Consider the following 27,424-nt stretch of genomic DNA (forward strand, 5'->3'; position numbering starts at 1 on the left):
CCAGTGTTCTTGCCTGGAGAATCCTGGGGACAGGGGAGCCTGGTGGGCTTCCGTGTAAGGGGTCACAGAGTCAGACACGACTGAAGTGACTCAGCAGCAGCAGCAGCAGCAGCAACTTCATCTATGATTATGTCTTGTATCATATCAGGCTCCAGTGAAAAGAATACTTAATTAGGTTCAGTTAAACTCAACCATTTACCGAACACATACATATGAGAAACACACTGTTCCAGTCACTAGGTATAAAGATGAGTGCCATACTCTGCTTTCATGACCCTTATAGTCTTCCATTTTATTGTCGACAAAAACGGAAGTGAGAATGCAAAAACAGAAAAGTCTTAATGTCAGGTGATTAAGTGACAAATAGGGACAACATCTGGTGTGTGATACATGTAAAATGGAGTTTAAGAGATCTCAGTCTACCCAGGCTACATTGGATGAGATATTTGAAACTTGTTCAACACAGAGTACAGGGAAAGATGTAGGGACTTTTCTGGGTTTTAGCGGGTTGCAGAGGAGAAACAAATGCTTTGTGTATATACTTTATCAGACAGTGGTGGGGAGGCTACTTCAGTTAATCAGTTGGACAGATTATTTATTTGACACAAATACCAGTATTTGTGTCAAACGTTGTGCTGGGTACTAAGAGAGGTCCTTTTAACCTCAGAAGGAAGAATGTCAGTCCAGTAACAAACTGGAAAGACTGCTCAACTTTGACTCCAGGTAGAAGGTAGATGTGGCCTTCGGTCTGTCAGGAACAGACAGACAGTCACATGGATTGGAACAGGAATGTAGGCAAGGGAGTAGTGCAGGAAAAGTGTTCCTTCAAGTAACTACATGGAAAGAATAGGTGGTAAGTAAAAGAATTATAACATCTGGCATCCTAATGAGTCCACAGTACAGGTGTTGGGAAACTGAAATAGGAGTTTGACAGGGAAGTAAAGGCTTATTTGCAATAAGCGAGCTTCAATAATTTTCTTACCCTTTTCACTTCTACAGCAGACATCAACTTGGATATATCAAAGCCTTTGAAAGCAAACCTGAGTTTTACCAAGTTGGATCAAATAAACCATTTTTTGAAGAAGATAAAAAATGTACACAGCAAAGTGTCCTCAGCCCCGTCAGACACCATGCTGAATAAGGATGCACTTCCAGCCTCCAAATGTTACCGTGGAAAGTTATCTAAGCTTAAAGTTCATGGTGATGGAGCACAAAAGATTCCATTTCAAGAGAACATATGGAGAACGATTTCCTGCTTTCAAAAAATTTCTGTTCATACTACTCAGATTGTGGTCTCCGTGGAAACTGTCCCCCATCCTAATAAACCATGCCTGTTGGCATCTTTATCCACCCTCAGAGGAAGCCTTAATGTCAAAGCAGCGCAGAAAGTACCTGGTAAGTCACAGTAAAGGGGCAAGAGAGAGGCCAATGACTTGTTAACATCTAAAAGTGCATAATGTTGAAGGTTTGTATTATGTAGAGGCAAAAAGTTTCAAGAACCATTAGAAATGGGCACATTTCTTGTTTGTTGCCTTATTTAAAAGAAAGTGTTACAATAAATTATTTAAACCTAAATATTTTATGCCCTAACATGTTCCTGTCTACCTGTTCAGGCGTGTTCCTACAGACGTCTTTATAACTGTTCATTCCTAAATTTCTTTTTACCTAACACAGCTATAGTGGAAGAACAGAGTAAGTATCAGGTTTTGCAAGCCATCCAAGTAGTAGCTTTCAAAGTGTAGTCTCGGAACCAGCAGCATCTGGGAGCTTGTTAGAAACGCAAATTCTGACTCTACTCCTGACCTACTGAATCAGAAACTCTGGGCATGGTGCCCAGAAAAACATCTTCCAACAAACCCTACAGGTGATTCCGATGTGCTCCATTAAGTCACTGGTAACAATTTTTTTTTTTTTAATTGCTCTGGTGGCAGAAATGCTACACCAAAAGTAATAGAAGCCAAGGTTCAACTTTGCCGAGACAGTGCCACTGAAGATTCTCAGACAGCAGCACCTGCAAGGAAAGGCCCTGCTTCAGTGCCTAGCTGAGCAGAGGAGCCTGGACCTGGCAAGTGAATGTCCTTGATGAGTGGAGAGGTGCGAAATTAACGGGCAGTGGCGTCTGCATTTTCCTCTTTTGTTACCGTGCCTAGATTGTTCTGTGCTTTTTCACACTGAATCAAAAAGAGCAGGTAGAAGGAATGTGAGGAGGGGAAGAGAAGAAACAAGGTGCAAGTGGGGAACAACCGTTTTCAATTACAGAAACTGCTGCTGTTAAAGTGCAGTGCGCTGAAGCAAGAAGCTCTGCTCTGAGAGTAAAAGTAGCAAAAGGAAAACATTTTTTCCACTTTAATTTGGAGGGAAGAAGTGGGGCTGGAGGGGTAGTATAGGGATAAAGTAAATCCTGAAACTGTATGCAACTTAGTTGCTTACTAAAATGTGGCAGCTGGGTACTAATTGTATAGTCAATTTGGGCACAGTAGTTGATGAGATAAAGAAGGAGTTTTGTAGTTAAGAAGTATGAATTTTAGGCCAGAAAATAAATGATTTATTTCTTTCTCACCAGAAGTATTTGTGACCAAGCCAGCTTAAAAGCACTGTATTTTTTTTTATTGTCTTAAAAGTTAGAAATGAAAAATGTAAGGTCCATGGTACATGAAAGACTAGGAAGCACTGCAGACTGCAATGTCTGATTTATCCACAAATAAATTACAACCCAGACCACACTAGGACCATTCCCACGCCATTCCAGTTGTACCTGAATCATAGCAAGGAAAGGTTAGGGCTGAAGTAGAATGAAAGCATTTAATATGCACTGTGTTCAGTCATCCTCATTTCTTGTTTCATTCATTTGCTATTCATATTTTATCCACTTTTAACAGTGTCTGTTCTCAGTAGTTTCTCTAAAATATAGTTAAAATCTTCTCACTGACCTTTTCGAAGTAGTAGACACATTCTGGTTGTGTAATTTTTTCCCTTTAGTACCCCATTCTTTTTATAGTTATAACTCTTAAATCTAGTTAAATGCAGTAGAAACTATAGCCTTGACTAAGAAATACTTTATACAACTATAATGTGTAGTGTCCAGCAAATGTTCTTAAATAGTTATTTGCATCAGCAAATCAAATCAGATTGAAGTTAGCCATTTAATTAATATGGATAGAAATCGTTTTATCATGAGTGTAACAAACACCAAATCTGTTTTATGTACATTTCTGCTTGATGTGATGGCATGCTCGAAAAAAAGAAAACAAAGTTGGCAAATAAATTATGATTAAGTGAAGTGAGATTGAAAGCTGTAGTTATTGCTGTAGGTTGATTTCTAGGAAATTATAATTAAGAGATTACTATGTATTTTTCAGACATTGATTTTCTACCAAGGAAAATTTTTTAGAAGTAAGATATAATTTAAGCTCTGAACATTCATTTCATTGTACATTTACATATCTTAAAAATTCATGCTTTGCAACTTGGATGAAATATATACAAATATATATTCAAGGTTTATTTTTGGTAAGTTGTAAAAAGTATTTCCCAGCCAAAAAAAAAAAGTCCTACCAGTAGTCGTATTTCTTTTTGTATTTTCCAGTGACATCGTTCTATATGCAACCAAAAGTTTTTATAGTGTATCTTTGAGCCCAATGGAGTTAATGTCAGATTTTTATAGTTTGAATCTAATACAGAAATACTTAACTGTGTCTTTGATTTTACAGTTTATATAACTATTGTGACCATCTGCAGCAGCTGCACTTTTCAAATTATTTGCTGAACCAAATTGAGCACAGTGACAAAAGTAGTCATCTCAGATGTACTATTAAACAGAGAAAGAAAAAGGAGCATTGCCTTGGTACAGCATAGCCATCTGCTGTACAGATGTTATTGTATAGAATGACTTAAGATAAAATAATTGTAGAAAATTTTCATTAAAACCTCAACAATTTGCACTTGTTTATGCGAATCTGCATAACTCCCCAATGAGACAACACACTTGGGGTTTCTTTGGTTCTCACTCACTTTCTCTTTGATCCTTTTTGATGTGCTGACTTTAATAAACACAGTCAAAAACACTGTGCAAAAACATCATGGAAAAAACTACAAAGGAACAATTATAGCAGCAGAAACTACTCTAATCCCTAACTTACGCAAGCTATTTTTAGTGAAATATTTTTTTTAACACTCTTTATGTGACAATGTTATATAAACAGGGTAAAACAGTCCTTTCCAGATGAGTTTTAATTTAGGAGCTGAAATAGATTTGTAATGCTAGAGGAATCTTACATTCTAAGTAAAATTTAGAGAAACACAATTGGGAATGTGTCGTAGGCATGTTTCTTCACTTGTGAAAAGTACAAAAAATATTTGAGTTTGCCTAATGATTATATTTTTTTTATCATCTAAACCGTCATAAGCTTATGGAAAGTGTGTGCAGAAAGGAAGTAATAAAAGAATGAGAGAGAAAAGTTAATGTTCTTGCCCATGACATTCTCAGTACATTTAAATCTGAGATGCTTTTATGTTCATTTACTGTTTTTTACAACAAAATATGTACAGATTATTCACTGAAATGTTTTCATCATTTGAAACAGAATGAAATGGTTAATTATTTTCCACTTTAAAAGAAAGTCTGTGAGTTCTTCTTAGACTTCTGTACTATTCCGTGGCCCTAAACTATCCGAGTTTCAAGGGACGTGGGTTTTTTTTTAAATTCCATTCTACAGATGCTAGTGTAGCAGTGACTTATAATAACCCAACTCGTATTTCTGCTAGAATACTTATGTTCTCCCATGTGTCTTTGGTAAAATGGCCCTAAAGTTCTGATTTTAGAGCTTTACATACAAGATGTAGTGCTTGTATTTTTTTAAATCAGTGTATAATCCCCAAAATTTCTATGATTGTGTATAATGCTACAAAATTTTCTATGACTATATTATTGATAATGAAATTAATCTTGTTTTAAATTTTTATCTTATTTTCTGAAACATTTTAAGGCAGACGTTTTACTGTCCATTAAATCTGGCCCATTCTGTACTATGTTCTTCTTAAAAAACATAACACCCCCGCCCCCCATACACACACACACATCCTGTCTTTTTTTGCCGCTTGAAGTATGGCGTTTTGGAGAAACCTTAAGTATGTATTTAGAAATTCTGAACCAGCAGTGTAGCACTTTGCACAGGCAGGGTGGAGAGTGAGCTGCAAACTTTAGCTCTCCTTGTCAGAGTAAATTATGGCTCTATTAGGGCGGCACTTCTTAGGTTTCGGCAAACAAGGGTACACAATTCAGGCTGTGAAATAGCTGGGCTTAAGCTGCCTTGCTCTTTCTTAGGGGCACGTCTATTAGCAAGCTCCCTGTAGGTGAGGAAAAGGGAGAATAGAGCATGAACAAGTTAGGTGGCACAGAGGGCTGGGGAAGAGCCTGAGTGAGGCCATCTTGACTGGCATGTTAGTCCGAATCAAGGAAACATTGAAAGAATCCCTTTTCCATAGGGACTTAGGGGACTTTCATCCATGCAGAAAGCAATAAGTTGAATTCCTAGTCAGAGAGCTGTGGTTTAAATAACTTTCACTACCCCAGCCTCTGTCATCCATATGTACTTATCTTTGTGTATAAACAAAAAGTAGAAAGCAAGCAAGCATAACCACATTATTCCTCACGGATACAAATACCTCTTCTCATGTTCGCTGCATTCAGGACCAATAAAAATGTAAAGAACTAAAGCTCCTTTTCATGTCCTGAAAAGTGAAACTAGGTCATTAATTGATACAGAGCGGAGCTCCAGCTTTTCATTCCAGAGTCAACTGACTCTCCTGAGGACAATCTCCTAAGGCGTTGTCATAGCCAGTGGATGCTGTAGAAATGCAAGCAAGCCTGAGGGGAAATAAAACATTAAATTAAATATGACTACCTAAAATAAGATATTGCAATAACAAGCCATTTACAACACCCCAAAGATTTTTGTTACTTTTCGAAAGAAATAGCATCTTTTTCCAATGCCTGAACAATAGGAAATGAATTCTTCAACAGTTCAAGCCAGAGGACACACTTAACTTTTAAACAGCCACTGAGGACTGAAGTGGAAGTACAGCTTGTAGACAGCTATACAAATCACTAACAAACCTTAATGAATATTGGGTGTGGGCATCAGGGTCCTGTCATATTTGACACCGTGTCTCAAGTAGCTTAAACCCAACACTCAAGGAAAGGTGGAGACCTCATTGGGTCTGTAACATCTGGGGTTTTATTTGTCATTTTGGCATACCCACCAAGCGCAAAAGAAAGAGTAAAAGGGGATTATCTTGACAATGAAATGAGTTACTGAATCTTGTGATAATGAAAAGCAGAAGAATTCTAATGCCTCTCTATAGTCCCTGAGGTAGAGGTACGTTTATAGTTTTGCAGAAGTAAAATGTAGGCAGGCAGAACAGATGGCCTAGAGTCTGTGAAACCTGACACCCCCTCATCCCAGCACTGAGGACCACTATTAATCCTGGTCAGATTCCCTCCTATTACTTTATAACAAGGTTCAAAGTTGCTACTGATGGACTGGCCTGTCCCCCTTTTTTTGCTCTTAAATTATCTGTGAATTACTGATTTTTTTTGAATGATGATATTTTTCTGTGCATAATGGTGAACTACTGAGACATTCACAAACCATAGGATGTTCTAAAAATTGAATGGGAAATAGGTGGAAAAAGTAACGTTCTCATAACTTTTTTTTTTTTTTCCAAATAATGTCCCATTATTTTTTCCTCTAATACAGTGGGAAATAAAGAAGGTAAATGCCTAAGTCTCTTGATGAGTATTTTTCTTGTCCTCTCTCTTAGAAATTATATGGAATGGAAAAGAAATCCCAACGTACAGATTTTATTCTCTTGGCTGTAATTGTTATCAATAATATATGATTAGATAGAATTTTGGACAATAATAAATAATGTTAGTACTGCTATCTTAGAAGTTATCTTTTTTCACTCCCTCAGAAACAGAGGCAAAAAATTAACGTTTGAGATTTAAAAAAAAAAAAACTCACTGGTAGATACATGATGTTCAGGCATATTTCTATGGTCATATTTTTTTATTTTGTTTAACCAAATTATATTAAGTCTTGACATCTTTCATTTGGAATATTTAAAATTTTTGTGCTAAAGGGTTTATGTGGGTATTTTTTTTTATTGTCACGTGATTTTTGTTATTCATGTACTTTTTTTTAGTTCTATGAGGTTACTAAGTTTACTGCTTTGGATTTTAATGGGAAGCCTTTAAATACCTTAGGATAGTAACTTCAGAAATTTAGAAGAAAACCACTGGGTGAGATTTTGATGTGTTCATTTCCAGGCTGCCTGAAAAGTAAAATTCGTCCCATAAGCAGCCATCTTCAGATGTCAGAGCACGCTCATGGGCTGTGGCGCAGCGAACACCATGTACCTGCCCAGCCTTTCATAGACGGAGATGAGCTCATCTCAGAGAGATAACCATCTCCGACTTTTTCTTCTGATTAATCATCGACCTGAACTCCATTTGAACCTTGTTAGACAAAAAAAACAAGCAGAATTCCTGGCCCAAACTGTAAAATATAATTAAGCCCTTTTGAAATGATGTGTAAAAGAACATTGCTATACCCCCACTTATAACCACTACCACCACCACAACCAATAAAGTTAAATCAAGCACTGCCTGTAATGGATTAAAATAATAAATGTTCCTGGATTTCCGTGTTTGAAGTACTTGAAGAAAACAGGCTCCCAGCAGCCCGAGTAGCTGAATGCAGGAGAGACATTTATTAATGACGAGTTCAAGGATTTGGCCTGTTTAAGATCATTACTTTGTGTTTACCATGGGTTACACATCTCTTATATTTTTACACAGCCCACATGTGTCCGCATGCAATAAGGAAAGCCTTTTTTTTTTTCAACAAAAGAATTGTTAATTGTGTAAATATGGTTTTCTTGGGGAATGGGAAGTCTTCGTAAGGCTCTGCTCCCTTCTAATGAGAAATCTGGCGTAGTTACTATTCTCTTCCAAGTAGGTTCACCTTCAAGTCTGGTCTTCAGGTAGTAGTCTTCCTCCCTGTTGTTTTTAGTTACCAAATCCCAAACTTAATCTAGATTGCTGGAAAACTGTTGGCCTCGTGTTATGTATTTTAGAAGTGTGTCCCATCGCACTAAACTTCATGCATCTTATGTATTCTAGGGAAAAAAAAATGCTCTTTAAAAAAACACTGCCTTTTATTTCTTTTCCTAGCTTTAACAAAGATATGATAAAGAGCCATTCTTCTAGATTTAGATATATTTGAGGGAATAAAGGGGACAACTAATAAAAATTTCTCATATATACATATTAAAACAGTGTTTCTTGGACAGGAGGGAAAAGGGTGTTTGAGACAACAAAAATGTTGTTAATTAACAGGAAGATATCTCACTGTGCAAATGCTATTGTAGAAGAAAGTTTCCAGTCCTAGCAATTAAGAACTGGACATCTCTTTCTTAATAATGTCTCCTTTGCATCCTAACAGTGGCACCTTATAAGTTAGTATTAGGTGAAATGGACCAGAATTACTGTCACCTATGGCACGAAAATTGTGGGAAAAGAAGAGGGTTAGACGTTACTCTTCTCCCACTCCACTGAATTTGTGACAGTATTTAGTTTTGCCTGCGGTCTCAGCAAATTGCCTTCTCATCCACATAAGCCAGAAAGCTGTTTGCTAGGAAAGTTTTTGGCAAAGCAACCCTGCCAGCAGTGAGTGACTGAAGACACATCTTAGATGTTCTTTTGCTCGCTGGCTGGGCCCCTGGACCTGTAGGCTATGTTGGCCTAAGGTACCGAGACCAAGCAAGACAGAGGGGACAGGAAAAAGCATTTATTTCCAACCCTGTTACCAATTGGAAAAATGAAATTACTAAGAGCTAACTAACAGCAGTAGTTTTATAAAGCAACATGGTGCTGGAAAGAGGCAGACAGTCTTAATCCCAGCCCTGCTACTTGCTGGCAGTTGATCGTGGTAAAAGTTACAACACAGCTCATTTCCAAAATAAAAGAAAAAACTTAATCCACAGGGCTGTTGGGCGGATTAAGTGAGATAATGTACACACAGTACTCCATACATTCCTTGGCACAAATTTATTAAATTCCTCAATAAATATTAGTGTTTTTGTATCTTCCTCCCCTTCACTCTCCCATCTCAGTCATACCCCATGAATGCTGAGGTCATAGAGCATTTAATTTTAGAGCTGAAAACTGTCTCAGAGATCAATCATCCTCTCCTTTATCAGGATCATTTTTATCCAACTCCATCATCCACACATGCTGTATTTATGATAAAATAGCTAACTTGACTGTACCAACTTGATATGACTGTAACCAAAAAAACTTAGTACATCTCAGCCCTGTCTCCAACAAATTCATTCAAGTTTCTTTAAGGATTTTTGAAATACTGAACATACCTCATGGACCAGCATTACTATATGGGATTCCCTGCATATCAGAGAACCCTAGGTTGAGGCCCATTGAGCTAGTCTGAACTCCCTTACTTAAGGATGCTGAGATTAAGTAATCTGTCCAGGGGTACTCCAGGGTGCAGGGGGAGCGATAGCACATGTCTCCTAGCTTCTGGTCTTTCTATTAAACCAGTCTTTAAAAACCTGGATCACGTAGATGAATACCAGTTTCTAAGCCATTGCAGTGAATCGCTTAGGAAGCCATTTTGTTTTCAACATTGTTTTGATACGAGTTCTCCTATTCTTGTGACTGACTTAAATTAATCCACCAGCAGTTTCCTCATTAAGTTAACTAGCTACTGTGTTCATCTAAGAAACTTTCAAAGTATGTATTTACAGTTATTCTTTCCTCTATAAGCAGGTTGTTACACACTTTCCAGTATGCACAGATTTCTTAGTTTGCTTTTTTTAAATATAGCTACATGATCCAGTTAAGTTTTATTTTCCTAATAAACTGACACAACTGTAAAAACAGTAAGAATGGTGGCAGATTGGAGGGGAAGAAAGAGTCAAAGCATATCTACCGTCTCCCTTTGGTACGTTCAGTTTAAGTTCTAAAACATTTTTCAAAAAAAATACCTTTTCCAGACAAGTGAAGGTCAAAGTCATGTCTGATTTTTTGTGACCCCATGGACTATAAATAAAACCCATGGAATTCTCCAGGCTAGAATACTAGAGTGCGTAGCCTTTCCCTTCTCCAGGTCAAGTATAAATAGCCTTTCTGCCTTTCTTTATGTGAAAAAAAATAAAATCTTTTCCTGCTGCTTATCATTTTCTCATGTCCAGAGAATAGGTTTGGATTAGACTAGAAGTCCCAGCTTTTACTTATCAATGAGGCCTAGATGAGAGTTCCTAGAAATCTCACCAATGGGAAATCATCAGGTGCTTCAGAGAATGCATATGTGTTAGCAGGTCAACTACCCAACTGGACTATCATTTTGAGCATCCCTTCCAGCTTAAACAGTGGTGTCCATGTAGTTCTCTAACAGTTTTGTTATATTTTGTTTCGTACCTTAATCTTATCCTATATTACAACTTACTGTAATGACAGATACAGATATAGGCATATTACAAAACAAGATGTAATTAAATAAGATCTGAACCACTTACATATTCTGATCAAGAGGGGAAAAAAACAGCTTTTTTCATGGTTAGAATATCCAAGTGCAAGGATTTCCCTGGCAGTCCAGTGGTTAAGACTCTGTGCTATCATTGCAGGGTGCACAGGTTTGATCCTTGGTCAGGTAACTAAGATGTCACATGGTGCAGCCAAAAAAAAATACTCAAGTGCCATTTTTGTTATGCTTCAACATAATTAGTTGAAGGAACTAGAAATGAAAAGATTTCTAATCATCTCTTTCGTGGACCAGACTTAGAGAATTTGTTTCTAGTCATCTCATCACTTACAGTAATCTCTTTACACAGCATACTTAAAAAAAATTTTCTTTCTCACTTTCTAAGTAATCCTCGTGCTTCACTATTATGCAAATTGACTTCTGGATGTATCTAACACGTGCTTGCTGATTTTCTAGTAACCGTAGATTATTTCCAGCTGGATAAAAATACCTGGATATGCTTTGCTAGCACATGTCATCACTGAGTACTCTTCCTGTTGATGTACAGAAGCCTGATGTAGACCACACTTTGCACAGTCAGCATGTAGATAGTAGGCACTTTGCTAAAGATCTAGCAGAGGCTGACGAGGTAGGGCTGGCAGCATTTTGTAAACATTCTCCAAAACAAGTGGTTTGCATTTATTAGTCTTCTGAAGGAATATTTTAAAGGTCAGGAAACTATTTGTTCCTTGAACTGAATTTTTACACTCAATGAAAAGTGTGTCAGTATGCAAACAAACCAAGATTATTTCTGTTTATCACACCAGTTGTTTCTGAAATTAACTTCTCTGTGTTGATACACCTCATTTACTTTAATTAAGTATCTGCCATTAGTTTGCTACAACTGAAATTAAATATATAAATACAGATCTTTGGACGAGGCCAGTGGAAGAGTCAGGCAGAGAAGTATTCTATTGAATGTAAGGAGGTAGAGAGAAGAGGGGATATTTCTGGTCAAAAATGACCTGATCCCACAGTTGCAGAAAGCAAGACAGGATCCTGGGTTGGATCCTGGGGCAAGAAAAGGACATGAAGGGAGGAACTGGTGAAATTTATATAAGGTTTATTAGTAGTGTTGTATCAGCCTTAATTTTCTGCCTTTTGAGAATAGTACTATGGTTTATATGAGTTGTTAACAGTAAGGGAAACTAAATGAAAGACATCAGTTTTGCTGAAAGCCTGAAAGCTTTTCAAAATTAAATTTTACAAATGACCTGATCAGTGATTGCATAAATTGCTTTAATAATGTCCATGTTTTTTAACATATTCATGCTTTAAAATTTGGTGATCATTCTAAATCTTATAATTTTGCAGCATATTTCTTTATTTTCTTTTCTCATTATTTTTGGAAATTTAGGGGAAAATTAAAAGTATGGAAAATGTAAAGATAACACATCAAATGCCTAGATACTCTTGAGCTAGAACAAATGTAGGCATCTTGTCATATTTGCTATATGTGAACACACAGGTGCAGGGAAGTGGTTAAATTTCAGAATTTATTCAACTTTTTCCAGTGTTTCAATGCTAAGAAGTTTGGTGGGTTTTTTGTTTGTTTTTTTATCATTTTTACTTGTAGTCATTTTGTCCCACCTTGCATTAGTCCATTAGGAAGAAGATTAACACATGCCTTTAACTCACTTTTTGTTGCCATTTCTTCCAGATTTTGAATAGATAAGTATCCATCTTAAGTGAACTCTGAGTATTCTCTGTGGCTTTGGGTTTATATGTGTGGTGATATATAAGATAAGATTCATTTCATCCCAAGGAAGATATTTAGTAAAACAAAGAAAACAAAAAGGAAGGGATGATGTCCCATAGGCCAGCTTCTCACAGAGTAAAAGAAAGGGGAAAGGAGAATTAATAACCCTGTCTTGAGTCCCAAGGATTATTTTCATATTTTGTGGTAAAAGTGTGAACTTTGGTTTACCATTTATAAATGACTCTGTGAAATTTATCACCACTCTTTCTTATGAAGTGATCACCATAATCTCTTCTTACTGGTCATTTACACTAAGATTAAAACCACTTGAACTAATATATTTTTCTCTTATTTTATTGTAGCTTTTTTAAAATGTAGCAGGAAATGTTCAGAAGGAAATGGAGGCTCTAATTTAAACTTAAAAACCGGTACTTGTGGGTTAACCTTTCTGTGATCCCACAAGTAACTGGATCTCCTCATCAAGGAGCAAAGCCACAGCTTTAGTGTGTGTAGCAGGAGTAGTGGACAGGTAGGCACGTGGGGATAAGTTAAATGCTTAGGTCTCAAGAGTAAACCACACCTAATTTCCTTGTAGGTGTAAGACATGAAAGAGAAGAAAGGAGACAGAAGGGACCAGGCAGGGCACATTTATGTCTACAGATCATCTGTTTGCATAATGCCTTTAGGCAATGCCTGTTCCTACATCCCCACTGTCAACATTAGCTTCTTAATTCTCAGTATCCTCTGTGAGTTCAAATTCATGATCAGCGCGATAGACTTGAGAAATAGGCTGCCAATGCAGGAGAATTAAGAGATGCAGGTTCAGTCCTTCAGTCAGGAGGATCCCCTGGAGGAGGACATGGCAACCCACTCCAGTATTCTTGCCTGGAGATTCCCATGCACAGAGGAGCCTAGCAGGCTGCAGTCCATAGGGTAGCAAAGAGTCTGACACGACTGAAATGACTTAGTACGTATGTATGTACAGACTGTAAAGGATTAGAAAAAATAAGAATAGAGGGAGGGATAGGCTATTGGGGAAATGAAGAGGGAAAGAAAATAACAGGGCCTTACAGAAAAGGTGTTCAGTTACATATTTGATTTAGAGTGAAAGAACAGACAGCAGGTAAAATGAACAAAAAGCAAAACCAAAGTATTTGTATGATAATAGGGAAGTATTTGTGTTTTTCAACAGTTTCCTTGCTTAACAGAGTCAATATTATACATATTGTTGGTTGTCTTTTTTTTTCCCCTCTCATACTTAATGAGATCTCAGAACTTGAAGCTGATAAACTGAGGCTTGAGACTTAACAAATGGCAAAATGTTGTGATGTAAAAGAGAATGGCAAATCATTCACTTTATCTTTGTGTATACCCCACTGTATAGTAGATAACCAGTAAATTTTGGTTCAGTGGCGAATACATGCCTGCATAAATATAAAGTTAGAAGTTCTCCAGGATATCCAAATTCTCTGTAGACAAATTAGAAGCATGGGAGTAGCACTTATTTAAGAAATGAGGCATAGTTATGGATAATGTCCTAAGAAATTATCCTTAAAGCCATGATAGTAAAGAAGTTCACTGAAATATCCTGCACAAGGTGGCTGCCAGCAGCCTTCATTTTCTTGACTTCAAAACTGGAAAGCAAGAGGAACGGTTTCTTGCCCCAAAGTATTACTGTGCCTCACTGTGTGTGTGTATGTATGTTTGTGTGCAAGCGTGTGCGCGCGCACGCACATCTAGTCCCTCAGCTGGAGTGGGTTGCATTTCCTCCTCCAGGGGATCTTCCCAACGCAAGGACTGAACCCACACCTCCCTTGTCTGCTGTGTTGCAGGCAGATTCTCTACCAGCTGAGCCTCACTGGTTTTCATTAACTCTCATGTTCATTCTTGAACGAGATCAAACTCCAGTGAGAATCAAAGTTGAAAATCTAGAAAGTTAGCAGGTTCCCAGCCCTACAAGTCTACTTTGCAGAAAACCAGTTACCAAATTCTGCCATTGCTAAAATATAGCTGTAGCTGGGTCAGCACCTGACTCAACTGCAGGGTCTCTTGTTTTCCGTCTTAGTGTGTCTCTTCCCGCCTTCCTCAGTGCTCTCCTGAGTCTGATCCCCCTTTCTTCCTGTTTCTAGATGTTTGGCTGACCATTCGTTCACTATATCTGGGCCATTTTCCCAAGGTCTCAGTCCCTACCTTTATCCTTGCTCGCCCAGGAATTCTAGGTGTCTTGTTCTCTCTACCTGAGCAAAAAAGAATAGAATTTGTATGACAGTAGGAAAATGTTCATGTATTTAGCAGCATACACAGTAACCCAAAGGCTGACAACATTTCGATTTTTTTATGTAAAAATGCAAGTCTAGAATTTTTTCTTACATCCCCTCCTCACTCTACCAATAAATACTTCTAGTTGTGTAATGTTAGGGAGTTAAGAAGAACCGTCCACCAACACTGTGTTCTTTGAGAAGAGGTAGGCACCTTCTGAGGAATACATATTAAACTTTGTCATTCCAGTTCTACTTTTTTTTTAAGGCAAAACCTCAGAAACTAATTTAGACAGTATAGTATCAGTATTTTGAGGTCATTGCTGCATATTAGAAATATCTAGTAAGGTTAAAATTCTGTATGTATGTATGAAGTTACTTCTACAAAGAAAATTTTATGTACTTACAAATATCTTTGTATAAATGAAAAGTGCTTTAGAGAGTGTGAGAAAGGTAATATTCATCTGTATGCTCCAGACAAAATGTTGTCAAGCCCGTTTTTGTGAGACTTTCAGGGATAAATGTCAGCCCTTCCTTTTGATAGTGTTTTATTTTCTGGCGGGGGGGGGGGGGTAGATGATTACCTTTGCTTTAATAAAGTTGTCCTTTATGTCTGTCTTAGTTCTTTTGCTTTAATTTTGACTACTCTCTGGAAGTGATGTTTTGGGGATGATTAGAAATCAGTACATCTGAAGGAGTACTCTGTAGGTTTCTTACTATCATAGGAAGAGATTACAAATGAGAAAAGGGACTATGCATTTAAAGTGGATAACCGACAAGGATGTACTGAATAGCACAGGACCTCTGCTCAATTTTATGTGGCAACCTGGATGTTTGAGGGAAAATGGATACATGTATATGTATGACTGAGTTCCTTTGCTGTTCACCTGAAACCATCACAACATTGTTTGTAATTGACTACACACTAATACAAAAGAGATTTTAAAAGAAGAGAATAAGCTAGAAACCAGATTCTGTGGTTTTGGATTAGAACTAGAGGTATCAGTATGAATTCATTTAATGTATTTACTGATGCAGAAATATTGATGTGTGTGTACACATGTGCAGTAAACATACGTATACTTCTTAGCCCACTTTGCTGAGAGGCTTTACAAGCGATGACACCCTAGCAGCAATGAGCAGACCTACCACCCAGATTTTGGTTTCCGGCTACCGTTCTTTAGCTCTGCAGAAATGACTAATGCTAGAGATGGGATGGGGAAAAAAATACTATTGAGCCTGAAACATCTTGTGGCCAGAAAATAAAGACGTTACCAAAAAATGATAGGGGTATATCAGAATGACATGGGAATCAACTTGAAGGGATTCCCAATGGCCAAAAATTTAAACAACAAAGTAAAATAATGAAAGCATTAGATTAGTGCTCATAAAATTGATATCCATGAGTCCTTACTGGTATAAATAAATAATTGAACTAATAAAGAGGGTAGAAGGGACAGCTCTTTTTACAGTAGAATGAAAGTGATAGTAAAGTCACTGGCCTGGACTGTTTAAGAGAATCAAGATCATGAAAGACAAAAAACAAACCTCCATTCTAAAGGAGATCAATCCTGGGTGTTCATTGGAAGGACTGATGCTAAAGCTGAAACTCCAATACTTTGGCCTCCTCATGCGATGAGTTGACTCACTTAAAAAGACTCTGATGGTGGAAGGGATTGGGGGTGGGAGGAGATGGGGATGACAGAGAATGAGATGGCTGGATGGCATCACCGACTTGATGGATGTGAGTTTGAGTGAACTCTGGGAGTTGGTGATGGAGAGGGAGGCCTGGCGTGCTGTGATTCATGGGGTCACAAAGAGTCGGACGCGACTGAGCGACTGAACTGAACTGAACTGAAGGATTCTAGATTGGATCCTGGATCAGAAGAAGGACTTTACTGAGGAAAATGGCAAAATTTAAATAAGATCTGTAGGTTACTTAATAGTGTTATACCATTGTGAATTTCCTGATGTCAGTATTTGTATTATAGTTAATAGCTGGGTAGAAGATATATGAGGACTCTGTATATTTTTGAAACTTTTCAGTAAAATGAAAGAAAGTGAAAGTGAAGTCGCTAAGTTGTGTCCAACTCTTTGCGACCCCTTGGACTGTAGCCTACCAGGCTCCTCAGTGCACGGAAATTTTCCAGGCAAAGGTACTGGAGTGGAGTGCCATTTCCTTCTCCAGAGGATCTTCCCGACCCAGGGATTGAACCCGGGTCTCCCGTATTGCAGGCAGATGCTTTACCGTCTGAGCTTACTTTTTAATAGGTCTCACATTATTTCAAAACAAAAAGTGTTTTGTGTGATTTTTTTTTTTTAAGAGGAAGGGACTTGGAAAAATGGTTTCTAAGGTCTCTTCCACCCAGCCTTACTATTCTATGATATAATTAATACAAAAGGAAGAATGGCAGAGAGATAAGCACTTTTCTTTCTTGTCAATTAAATACATTGTGGCAGCTGAAAATAAGATCAGATTCTAAACTGTCAGTTTAGTACAGTGGGATCCGTCCTGCATAACTATCATTGTGCCTAGTCCTGTACTGCATGAGATGGTCCTTGCCTCTGGGATGCACAGAGTCTACTGGTAAAATAGATGTGGTCTTTCCTTTCAATCTTAGATTACTAAGGTCTCTCTTCTTTGGTGTTTTAAAAGAATAGAGTTAGATAGAATGACATAGAAATTGATAAGTGTTAGAAACATATCTAAGAGTGAGCCCTCAAAGTGGGCCCCAGATTGATGAGAATGATAAATACTAAATAAGATTTAAAAACCTAGAAGACCTTTAACACTTCCTATGTGAGGGACCAATCGGGCATTCACATTAAGATTGCTGTTGTTAGTTGCTCAGCTGTGTCCGACTCTTTGTGACGACCCCCTCGACTGTGGTCTGCCAGGCTCCTCTGTCCATGGAATTCTCCACCAGATAATGGGGTATTCACTGTAGGGTAGTATGAAGATGCATGTATTCATATTTGAGAATAATGGGTGTTGTAATTCTGACATTCCTTTAATGCTCATTTGCTTGATGATTGTACTCAATTAAGCCCTACCTTTATAATCCCATCATGACAAATTTCTGAATAAGGAATTAATATGTTTCATTTAGCAAGTACTTACTATTGAGAATTAAACATTTTAGGAAATATAATGCAGGTAAGTCAGAAGTCATTCTGTCTCTCCGTTAATAAAGATGATTATTGATTCTTGGGTCTTTGAGGGCCTGTTCTGAATTCTTAAATTTACTGTTGTATTTTTTTTTTAAGCAAAGTGTAAAAAATTATGTAAGTGAAATGGAAGTCTTATTGCCACAATACATTTGATGAACAAATTTAAGAAACTGATTTCCACCATCATGACTTTTAACAAAAGTCTTTAACCCTAACATTCTTGTGAATGTGATTGTCTTCCATGGAAGATTAGAAGTTGCATGGTATGTCTTATTTCTAAAGTAGGAACATACAACATATATGCAGTTTTCAAGTCTCTACAGAATTAAAAAAGCCATTGTGGGTATTGTACTTTGAAACATGTATACTGTGGGTTCAAGGTGTTTTTTAATCTTTCATCTCTTTTAAGGATCAAATATCATTAGAAAAATAAGCCATGGACATTACAAATGTGGTCTGGTGAAATTCAATATTCACAATGACAATTCAGAATATGAACTCCTTAGGGGAAAGTTAACCTACCACTCTGACTTTTCATCCAAATATCTTAAAGTGTGCCATTGGTTTTATGAAAAGGTTTTGATCTACACTTCTAGTTTAAGTTCAAAAGAAAAGCTCCATTTTAAAGTGTATTCCTTTTCTGGATATATTTACTTTGAACTATAGCATATAGTTTTTCCCATAAATCTAACCTGCCACTATCTGTTTTTAAAACTTTGTAAACTTCAAGTGGTTATGATGTGTGAAGTTTGGATTAAACTAAATTTTTTAGAAAACACATGTTATATATTTTGATTGTTTTGAATTTTAACATGGGCCAGTCAAAAACTTGAGTGTCTAGCAAAGTAATATACTGTACTCTGTTACTCTCAGAAATCACAGAAAATTGCCCTCTCCCATCATGTTAACAATAGACAAATGAGCAGCTGTTCTCATTCTTAATGTAGTTGTTTGAAAAACTTGCACAGTTTAATGAAAATGTCTCTACTCATAAAACTTAAAATGCTCACACATGGAAAAAGTCATAATGTTTTGGCAAATATTGCTTTGTTAGGAATGTGAATGAGGTATACCTGCTTCATAGCTGCTGCTGCTAAGTCACTTCAGTCGTGTCCGACTCTGTGTGACCCCATAGACGGAAGCCCACCAGGCTGCCCTGTCCCTGGGATTCTCCAGGCAAGAACACTGGAGTGGGTTGCCATTTCCTTCTCCAATGTGTGAAAGTGAAAAGTGAAAGTGAAGTCCCTCAGTCGTGTCCGACTCCTAGCGACCCCACGGACTGCAGCCCACCAGGCTCCTCCATCCATGGGATTCTCCAGGCAAGAGTACTGGAGTGGCTTGCCATTGCATAGCTAGAATTCTATATAAATGGCATGAAACTGTGGGGAAAAGCCAACTGAAATGAAAACTCTTGACAGAGGATGAATTGACACTCTTAAAAAATACAGATAATTCTTGCCCAATCATACTTTTTTTCTTGACATGGAAGATTTATATTATCTACCTCTTTTCATCTCTTCTTTTTTTTTACCCTCTAGGTGTGATTCTTGGGTCATCTTTTCTACTCAGCGTAAATGATTTTCTCCTTAAAACCTGTCTCAAAGAAAGAAGTCGGATTCTAATAGGACCGTGTTGTGCTACTGCCAATCTGGAAGCTAAATGGTGTAAACACAGTGGCGATCCAGGCCCAGAACAGTCCATCCCAAAAATATCCATTGATTTAAGAGGAGGTCTGCTACAGGTCTGTGGGGATTGGCCCCATTTTTTCCCACAAGTTTTAAACTAGCCTTTGTTCATTTTTTTGAACTGTTTCATTAAATTTTAAACTTAGTGTGGTGAGAAAGGGTATTGTCGGATTGGTGTCTTACTAAACTTTTTTAACAGCTTTATTTAAAGAAACATAATTCACAAACCATTCAATTCACCTAATTAGAGTATACCATTCAGTGATTTTTTTAATGTATTCACAGAGTCATGTGGTTATCACAACAATCCATTTTAAAATATCCTCACACACCTACCTGCAAAACCCTTCAACCATTCACATTGCCTATCATTATCTGATCCCCTTTCCAGAACTAGGAGACCACTATTTTCTGTCTCTGACTCTTTTGAACATTTCATATAAATGGAGTCATATGAAATGCTGTCTTTTGTGAATAGCTTCTTTCACTTAGCGTAATGTTTTCAAGGTTCATTCATGTTTCTGCAGGTGCCAGTACTTTATTCCTTTTTACAACCAAATAATACTCCACTGTATTGATGTACCTCATTTTATTTATCCATTCAGCAGTTGATGGGCGTTTAGATTCTATCCACTTTTGGCTATTATGAATAATGATGCTATGAATACTTGCACATAGGTATTGTGAGGACATGTTTGGAATTGCTGAATCAATAAACTTTTTCCTAATGTGTAGACTTTTCTACTATAAAGTAGTCAGCCTGTCTCAGGCAATGTCATCAGTAATATATGAGCCATTTCCTATTGACATGTTGTTTAGCTGTTATGCTGTCTGATGACTAACATGACATACAACTTCACACTGCAATGTTTTATGCATTTGATTTGCAGCCAAGTGTGGAATGTGTGAGGTTATCCAATTTATTTCTTGATAATTTTCTATTTGGATAGAATTTGAAGGGTTTTTTTTTTTTGTATGATTTGATGTCCCCCAAGTGTGACACACATCTAAAAAGCTTGAGAAATTCATAGTGATAGAAAGTGGAAATGACTAATTTGTTAATAGTTGAAATTAAATATGAATTTCTTGTTTTCATCTGAAAGCTGTCTTGCCTCCACTGTTTGACCAGTTTTCTTACTGACACAGAGCTCGATGTGTGCAGAGCCTAATAACTTACTGCTTTATATTGGTCTGGAGATTTTTAGTATCTTATAAATCTTCATGTATTTACTAAGCTTGTGATTATGTGTTGTTTTGTCAAGAATATTAATTGCATTACCATTTTTCCAAGGAAGCAAAGTAACTCCACATTAAAAACAAGAATAAAAGCAAAACAAAGTAAAAAAAAAAACAAAGTACATAATCTCTACATTATAAAGCCTCTTGACATTTTAAAAGCTAGAGCATGGTGTTTGACTCGCCAGCCTGACTTTTCACCTATCACTATTTTTTTCAGATTCAATACAAATAAGATTGATGAGGAAAAAATAAACTTAGTATCATATCTCTTACCTTCATTTCTGAGATGCTTTAATTCCAGAGGTAGGACTTAAGCTTAGGGTTTAAAACTTCCCCACAAAGCATAGGCTTATTCTTTTCTACCTTTGTATATTCTTTTCTTCTTTTTTGTATTACCTGGTTCTCTTGGAAATTATGGTTGTAATGCTTTCACCCAAAATATTTGGAGAAATTCAACTTTATTAAATGTTTAAGTCCTCTGGTATTAATCATTATTCCCCACTGGTCATCCTTCTGTTATAGACTATTAGTCTTCACCTGCAGAAAAAGGGAAGGTGATCCTCTCTGTTAGATGAAGTAGCAAGAGTTTGTTCTGAAACTCTACTGTAGCTCCTGTGCAGTTGGTTCTCAAGGGCTGTGTTGGTTGGTACTTTCTCACTAAACACTGAAGTTGCTGCTGCTGCTGCTGCGTCACTTCAGTCGTGTCCGACTCTGTGTGTTGGGAGCCTTTTAAGTTCAGGCTCATTGAGCATCTTCCTTCTCTTTTTCTATGAAGAGTGAAAGTACAAAAAAAGGAACCCTAATAGCAGGATGTTTTCATGTAATCTCATGGCAAAATAGAAGCTATTCTACAAATCTATTATTATTAACATTTTGACCTGAAAGGATCTTCATTGCTTCTCTCATACTGTATTCAATGTTCTTTTCCCACTTAACTAAGTTAATTCATAAACATTACCTCTCATCTATATAATTTTATTATCAATTCAGCATTTAAAACTGATTGCTACCCACACATTATAGGACTTGCTTGATTTTCTTGTTTCTATGTATTTGCCCAAGAATAGAATTTCATCCCAAAGGTCAATTGCTTATTAAAAATTACAGGTTGTTTGTTATCAGTAATTAAAATAGATGTAATTATAGTCTTGAACTAATTCAAATATGATTGTACCTGATTATCCTCATGAAATATTTGTGTTTAAAGCCAGTAAAATTTTTCATATGATTTTAAAGGTTTTCTGGGGTCAAGAACATTTGAATTGCTTAGTTCTTCTACATGAATTACTCAGTGGATACCTTAACAAGGAGGGAAATTTTGAAGCGCAAGTTTCTGAAGCAGTTCCACAAATGCCATCTCCTTTGGAAAAAAATCAGATATTTAAAAGTGAACAAAGTTCAGATGACCTACGGACAGGTCTATTTCAATATATACGGGATGCTGGTAAGTAGTGGTAACCTGACTATGATTGTGTTTTTACATCCATATTAGGTAAATGATAACAGTTCAACATCACTTGAAAACTAAGTGCATAGAATACCTGCCGTACCAAAACAGTACTTTGCCTTTCAGTCTCTCTTAAGGGAAGAGTCTTGATTTGTTCCTTTCTTAAACCATGTAAACATGATCAGACAGCTTCTTTATATTCTTTTCTTTTATATTCATACTTTTTTCTTGCTGTAATAAAGCAACATGTCCCACTTCAGAAGCATATAATTAATTATATTTTCATTTAACAGAACCTTTGAAAATGCCTGGTGTCTATGAAGTCTTGTTTTACAATGAAACCGAAGATAGCCCAGGGATGATGCTATGGAGATACCCAGAACCTAGAGTGCTCACCCTTGTACGCATAACTCCCGTGCCCTTCAACACCACTGAGGATCCAGACATTAGCACAGCAGACCTTGGTGACATGCTGCAGGTATGGAATGACTCTTCGTTTCAAAATAAAAACACTGTGGGAAGGCACTGATTAGATAATAGGAAGAATATTGGGAGCATACCTATCTTTTCCGCCAGTTGTCTCAGAGAGAAATATACATGTATGTGCACATACATACATATGTACACACACACACACACCCGCAAGACACATGCACACTAGAAATTTTAAAATAAGGGAGTGAAGTCATTCAGATTCCTGGTACACAGCAATTTTGAGAGTTCTTGATTCTCTTCTTTGACCTGTAGCTTACATGGTCTCCAGCTATAATGGGACAAACAGTGTCACTGAGTTCACCACAGAGTTTCTTTTTCTAAGATTTATCCATTTATGGCTGTGGTGGACCTTCATTGAGGCACAGGCTTTTGTCTAGTTGTGGCACGTGGGGGCTACTCTTCATTGCAGTGTGCGGGCTTCTCATTGCAGTGGCTTTTCTTGTTGCAGAGCGCATATAGAGCCTGGGGCTAAGTAGTTGTGGTTCCCAGGCTCTAGAGCACTTACTCGGTATTGGGGCACTCAGGTTTAGCTGCCCCATGGCATGTGAGGTTTTCCCAGACCATGGATCAAACCTGTGTCCCCGGCATTGGCAATCAGATTCTTTAGCACTGATCCACCAGGGGAGCCCCCACCACACATCTTCTGAATAGCCTACCATGTGCTCACACCCTTCAGCATTCTTAGAACTGTTCTGTGAAATAAGATATGTCCCCATGAGGCCGGAAAGGGTGACTCATTTTTCATTTCCAGAGTTGAAAATGGTCTTGGACCGGTGGTAGAGTGACAGGAAAACCATCTAATGAGTGATTATATTTCCTATGATTTTGTGCAAAGTTTGTTGTCCATCATTTCCTCGAGTACGGATATCACTGTATTATTATTCTACTTATTAATTCTGCAGATCTGAATTTCTCCTAAAATTTGTTTTTCTCCTAGTCTTTCACCTGTTGCTCAATCACACAATCATTCACTTGAAGGCATTCCTGATTGCTCTTTTTCTCTGACTTCCCAAATCTAATTTATCAACATGTCCTGTTAGCTCTACTCCAAATATGTCCCTGTTCCATCTACTTCTCTGTGTTTCTAATGGTACAATTTGAGTCCAAGCCACCATCTTCTGTTCCCTACTACAGTAGCTTCCTAGTTGGTCTCTGTGAATCCATCCTTGACTCCCTGCAATGCACTTCGCAAATAGCAACCAGAGTGATCTTTTAAAAAATGTAGATGAGATCACCTCACTCCCCTAACTTGAAACCTTCCTCTGATACTGATAACAGAATTCACTATCTTACTCTGGCCCACAAAGACCTATGGTCTCTGCACTGCCCATCTCTCTGGTATGTCTTGATCACATATCTCCAGTTCAGTTCAGTCACTCAGTCGTGGCCAACTCTTTGCAACCCCATGAATCACAGCACACCAGGCCTCCCTGTCCATCACCAACTCCCAGAGTTCACTCAAACTCACATCCATCAAGTCGGTGATGCCATCCAGCCATTTCATTCTCTGTCGTCCCCTTCTCCTCCCGCCCCCAATCCCTCCCAGCATCAGAGTCTTTTCCAGTGAGTCAACTCTTCGCATGAGGTGGCCAAAGTATTGGAGTTTCAGCTTTAGCATCAATCCTTCCAATGAACACCCAGGATCGATCTCCTTTAGAATGGACTGGTTGGATCTCCTTGCAGTCCAAGGGACTCTCAAGAGTCTTCTCCAGCACCACAGTTCAAAAGCATCAATTCTTCAGCGATCAGCTTTCTTCACAGTCCAGTTCTCACATCCATACATGACCACTGGAAAAACCATATCTCCAGCCCCTCATAAATAAATATAAACCAGTTTTTTTTTTAATGACTGATATATATTTAAGTCAGAATAATAATACAAATCAGAGGAGTCCACAGTACCTATTAACATAGGTATTATTATAGGCTTATTTAATTCTTATTTAGATTCTTGATTATAATATAGTCAGATGTTCACCTGCTGAATTGATAACAGTGAAATGTATCATTTTGTCAAATAAACTAGAGTGTGCAGAACTATCCAATTTGCCACAAGGTCAACTGTCTCTACTTTCATTTTTTTTCCTTGTGATGAAGACTTCTAAGATCTATCCTCATAGCAACTCTACTTTGATTTTTAAATGTTCACATTTGCTTCCCCGTCTGTCAAAGTCATGTTCATGATTATCTTCTCTAATCAGTTTTCTTGGATTATTTTTGCTGAACAAAGTGGCATTGTCTTTGAATCCTACTGTCTTATTAGACTAGCCTAAATGCAGAACATCTGTAGTATTTTCAGTCAAAATGAAAATACTCATATATCAACATTTCAGCATCATGTAAAGGGCTCTTTTTGTAACTGATTTTAGGGTTCAGATTTGTAGTTAAAAATTACCCTAAGCCTGATAACCATTGGTAGCAGTATTACTCTAGTTGTATTGAACAGAGCATTTAAGTTAGAAAGTACATTCACTAATGACATGTTCTTCATCTTCTCACTGCCACTGGAGAGGCAGGAGAGCAGAGTGGTTATGGGAATGAACTATAGCCAGAATGCCTGGGTTCAGATTCTGGCTATGCCATTTGCAAGTTGTGTCACCGTAGACAAGTAAACTAATCTCTTGACCTCAGGTTTTCTGTTTTGCTTTTCTTTCCTCAATAAAATGAGGCTATTAATAATGTAAAGCCTATAGGAATGAATATTTATAAGACACATAGAACAATGCCTGACATATAGTAAATGCTATGTAAGTATGAGTATTACAGTGATTATCGCCAAAAGTCTTTTCATCATGCGGAAGCACAGGCTAGACCAGAAAGAGCTGGGGTCTAATGACTCTCCAGACCAACGGAAGTAGTCTAGGCGATCTTGGACATTCCGGGGGCCTTTCCAGTAGACTTGGAGCATAAGCACCGCATGAGGGAAGCCTGGAAGGTTTCAGCAAGATGAGAATTGGTATCAGAGAGGTCCTGCTATATTTCATTCATATCTTCTTGGAGAGAGAGGAAGTGATGTGTGGCAGAGTTCAAAGACAAGATTGCTGGTCTAAGAAGCAAGACAGGGTTGTACCTGCTGTAAGCTGAAGGGGAAAGCTAGATCCCAGTGCAAGAACACCCAGAGCTAACAGCTGAGACGGAAGAACAGAGAAGACTGGCAGAAAGTTGCCCTGCTACTGAACTCCTGGCCTAACCTTGTATTCCCCTGATGAGGAGCAAAATTCCTCCCAGGGGTTGGGGTGACCTCATCTGTGGAAATATGACAACTTTTTTCTTGAGCCCTGGCAGTGCCAGACCCTGGGCATACTCATGAGAGGGTCAGAGATGGATGAGACACTGTCCAGTCATTAGAAGCTATCTGTGCGGCAAGCAGGTTTCTGTGGTTGTTTGGGGCAGAAGAATTTCCGTAATTTCAGCATTCAAGCATTCAGCGTTAAACCTCTGTGTTGTCAGAATCCTTCGCCCAGTCTATGTAAGTATCTCTAGATCTGTACCAGAGACACGGCTAAAATATTGAACTCCCAATCCTGAATAGCAGGGAACCTATGAAAAGAAGTCTGCTCATCAACCTGGTCTGGTGTAGGTAACCTGGACATTAAAGTCTCAGCTGCTGACTCCTGTCCCCTCCCGCTTTGTGTTTTACTAATTCAGTGACCTTAGGCAAACTGCTCATCTCTTGGGGCCTTAATTTCCTCAACCAAACACCTGAGTTAATACTATTTACCTTTCAGAGTTTTTTCCATGAGATTTAAGTGAAATATTAAAGCTAAAACAAATGCCTTACACAAAGTGAGCTCTTAATAAATGTTAATTTCCTTCCCTCCACTTCTTCATATTCAAATGCCTGGACCACAATAAAGCCTCCTAAATGGAATTTCATCCTTCAATCTCTTCTCCTTCCAACCTGCCCTACTGAGTTCTTAAAGGAACAGGTGGATTGTGTCATTCCCCGAGGAAAACCTTCAGTGGTCCTGTCAGTCTGCTAGACTGACCTTGAAGTAGTGAGTGAAGTAGCTCATTCGTGTCTTACTCTGCAACCCCATGGACTGTCGCCTCCCAGGCTCCTCCGTCCATGGAATTTTCCAGGCAAGAGTACTGGAGTGGGTTGCCATTTCCTTCTCCAGGAGGAAAACCTTCAGTGGTCCTGTCACTCTGCTAGACCTGCCTTGAGGGCCCTGCTAAACCTCCAGGCCCAGCTTTGCCTTTCTTTCCCTTACACACAATCTCTGCTCTGGTCAAAGGGGCTGGTGGCCTCCCACGTCTGGACCACTCCCTCTGCCTGGGCATCTCTCCCTTTTTTGCTGAGATTCAGTCCACACTTCCAGACAGCTCCAGTGCCATCTGTTCCATGAAGCCTTTCCTGGACACCCTCTCCACCCATGATACTGCCTTTCTCTGACATCCCGTGACACTTCATGGCATCACTTTTATGCTGTTTCTCACCTAGTCTTCACATTTAAATCATCAATATCTTGTCTCCCACCTAGATTGTAGGTTTCCAAAGGAAATGGTCACATCTGATTTGTCATTATGTTCCTTATAGTACCCACTGCTGCGGAGATGCTCAGTATATTGAATGGGTGGATGATATCTATGTTCCTAGTCTGTGTAATTCAGACATATTCCATTATTTTCGGGGCTATTGAATGCATTTGGTTTTACAAACTGAATTATATCAGGATGCATTGTGTTTTATGCTTCAGTGGTATTACTTACTATAAACACATAGCGTAATGTCATTATGTTACATGGGCTCTTGGTGAGATCATTGAATATTCTGCCAAGCCCACTGCCCCCTAGGCAGGGGCTAGTTCTTAAGTACAAAAATA

General features: G+C 38.1%; 1 protein-coding gene across 7 annotated transcripts in view; it reads left to right on the plus strand.

Annotated features, from left to right (window-relative positions):
• The window catches only part of VPS13B (vacuolar protein sorting 13 homolog B), a 767,155-nt gene that overhangs the window by 591,780 nt on the left and 147,951 nt on the right, over positions 1 to 27,424 (plus strand). For 6 of the 7 annotated variants that reach the window (XM_055431817.2, XM_055431818.2, XM_055431811.2 and 3 more), the window contains exons 36-39: positions 1,000 to 1,395; positions 19,271 to 19,473; positions 21,893 to 22,100; positions 22,397 to 22,581. In XM_055431817.2, the coding sequence (XP_055287792.2) occupies positions 1,000 to 1,395; positions 19,271 to 19,473; positions 21,893 to 22,100; positions 22,397 to 22,581 (992 nt within the window). The remainder of the gene's footprint in view (positions 1 to 999; positions 1,396 to 19,270; positions 19,474 to 21,892; positions 22,101 to 22,396; positions 22,582 to 27,424) is intronic. The other variant, XM_055431816.2, reaches the window with a different exon arrangement.

The sequence above is a fragment of the Moschus berezovskii genome, chromosome 16 (assembly GCF_049115385.1).
Source record: "Moschus berezovskii isolate FMDL1 chromosome 16, NW_MosBer_1.0, whole genome shotgun sequence".
Lineage (NCBI taxonomy): Eukaryota > Metazoa > Chordata > Mammalia > Artiodactyla > Moschidae > Moschus > Moschus berezovskii.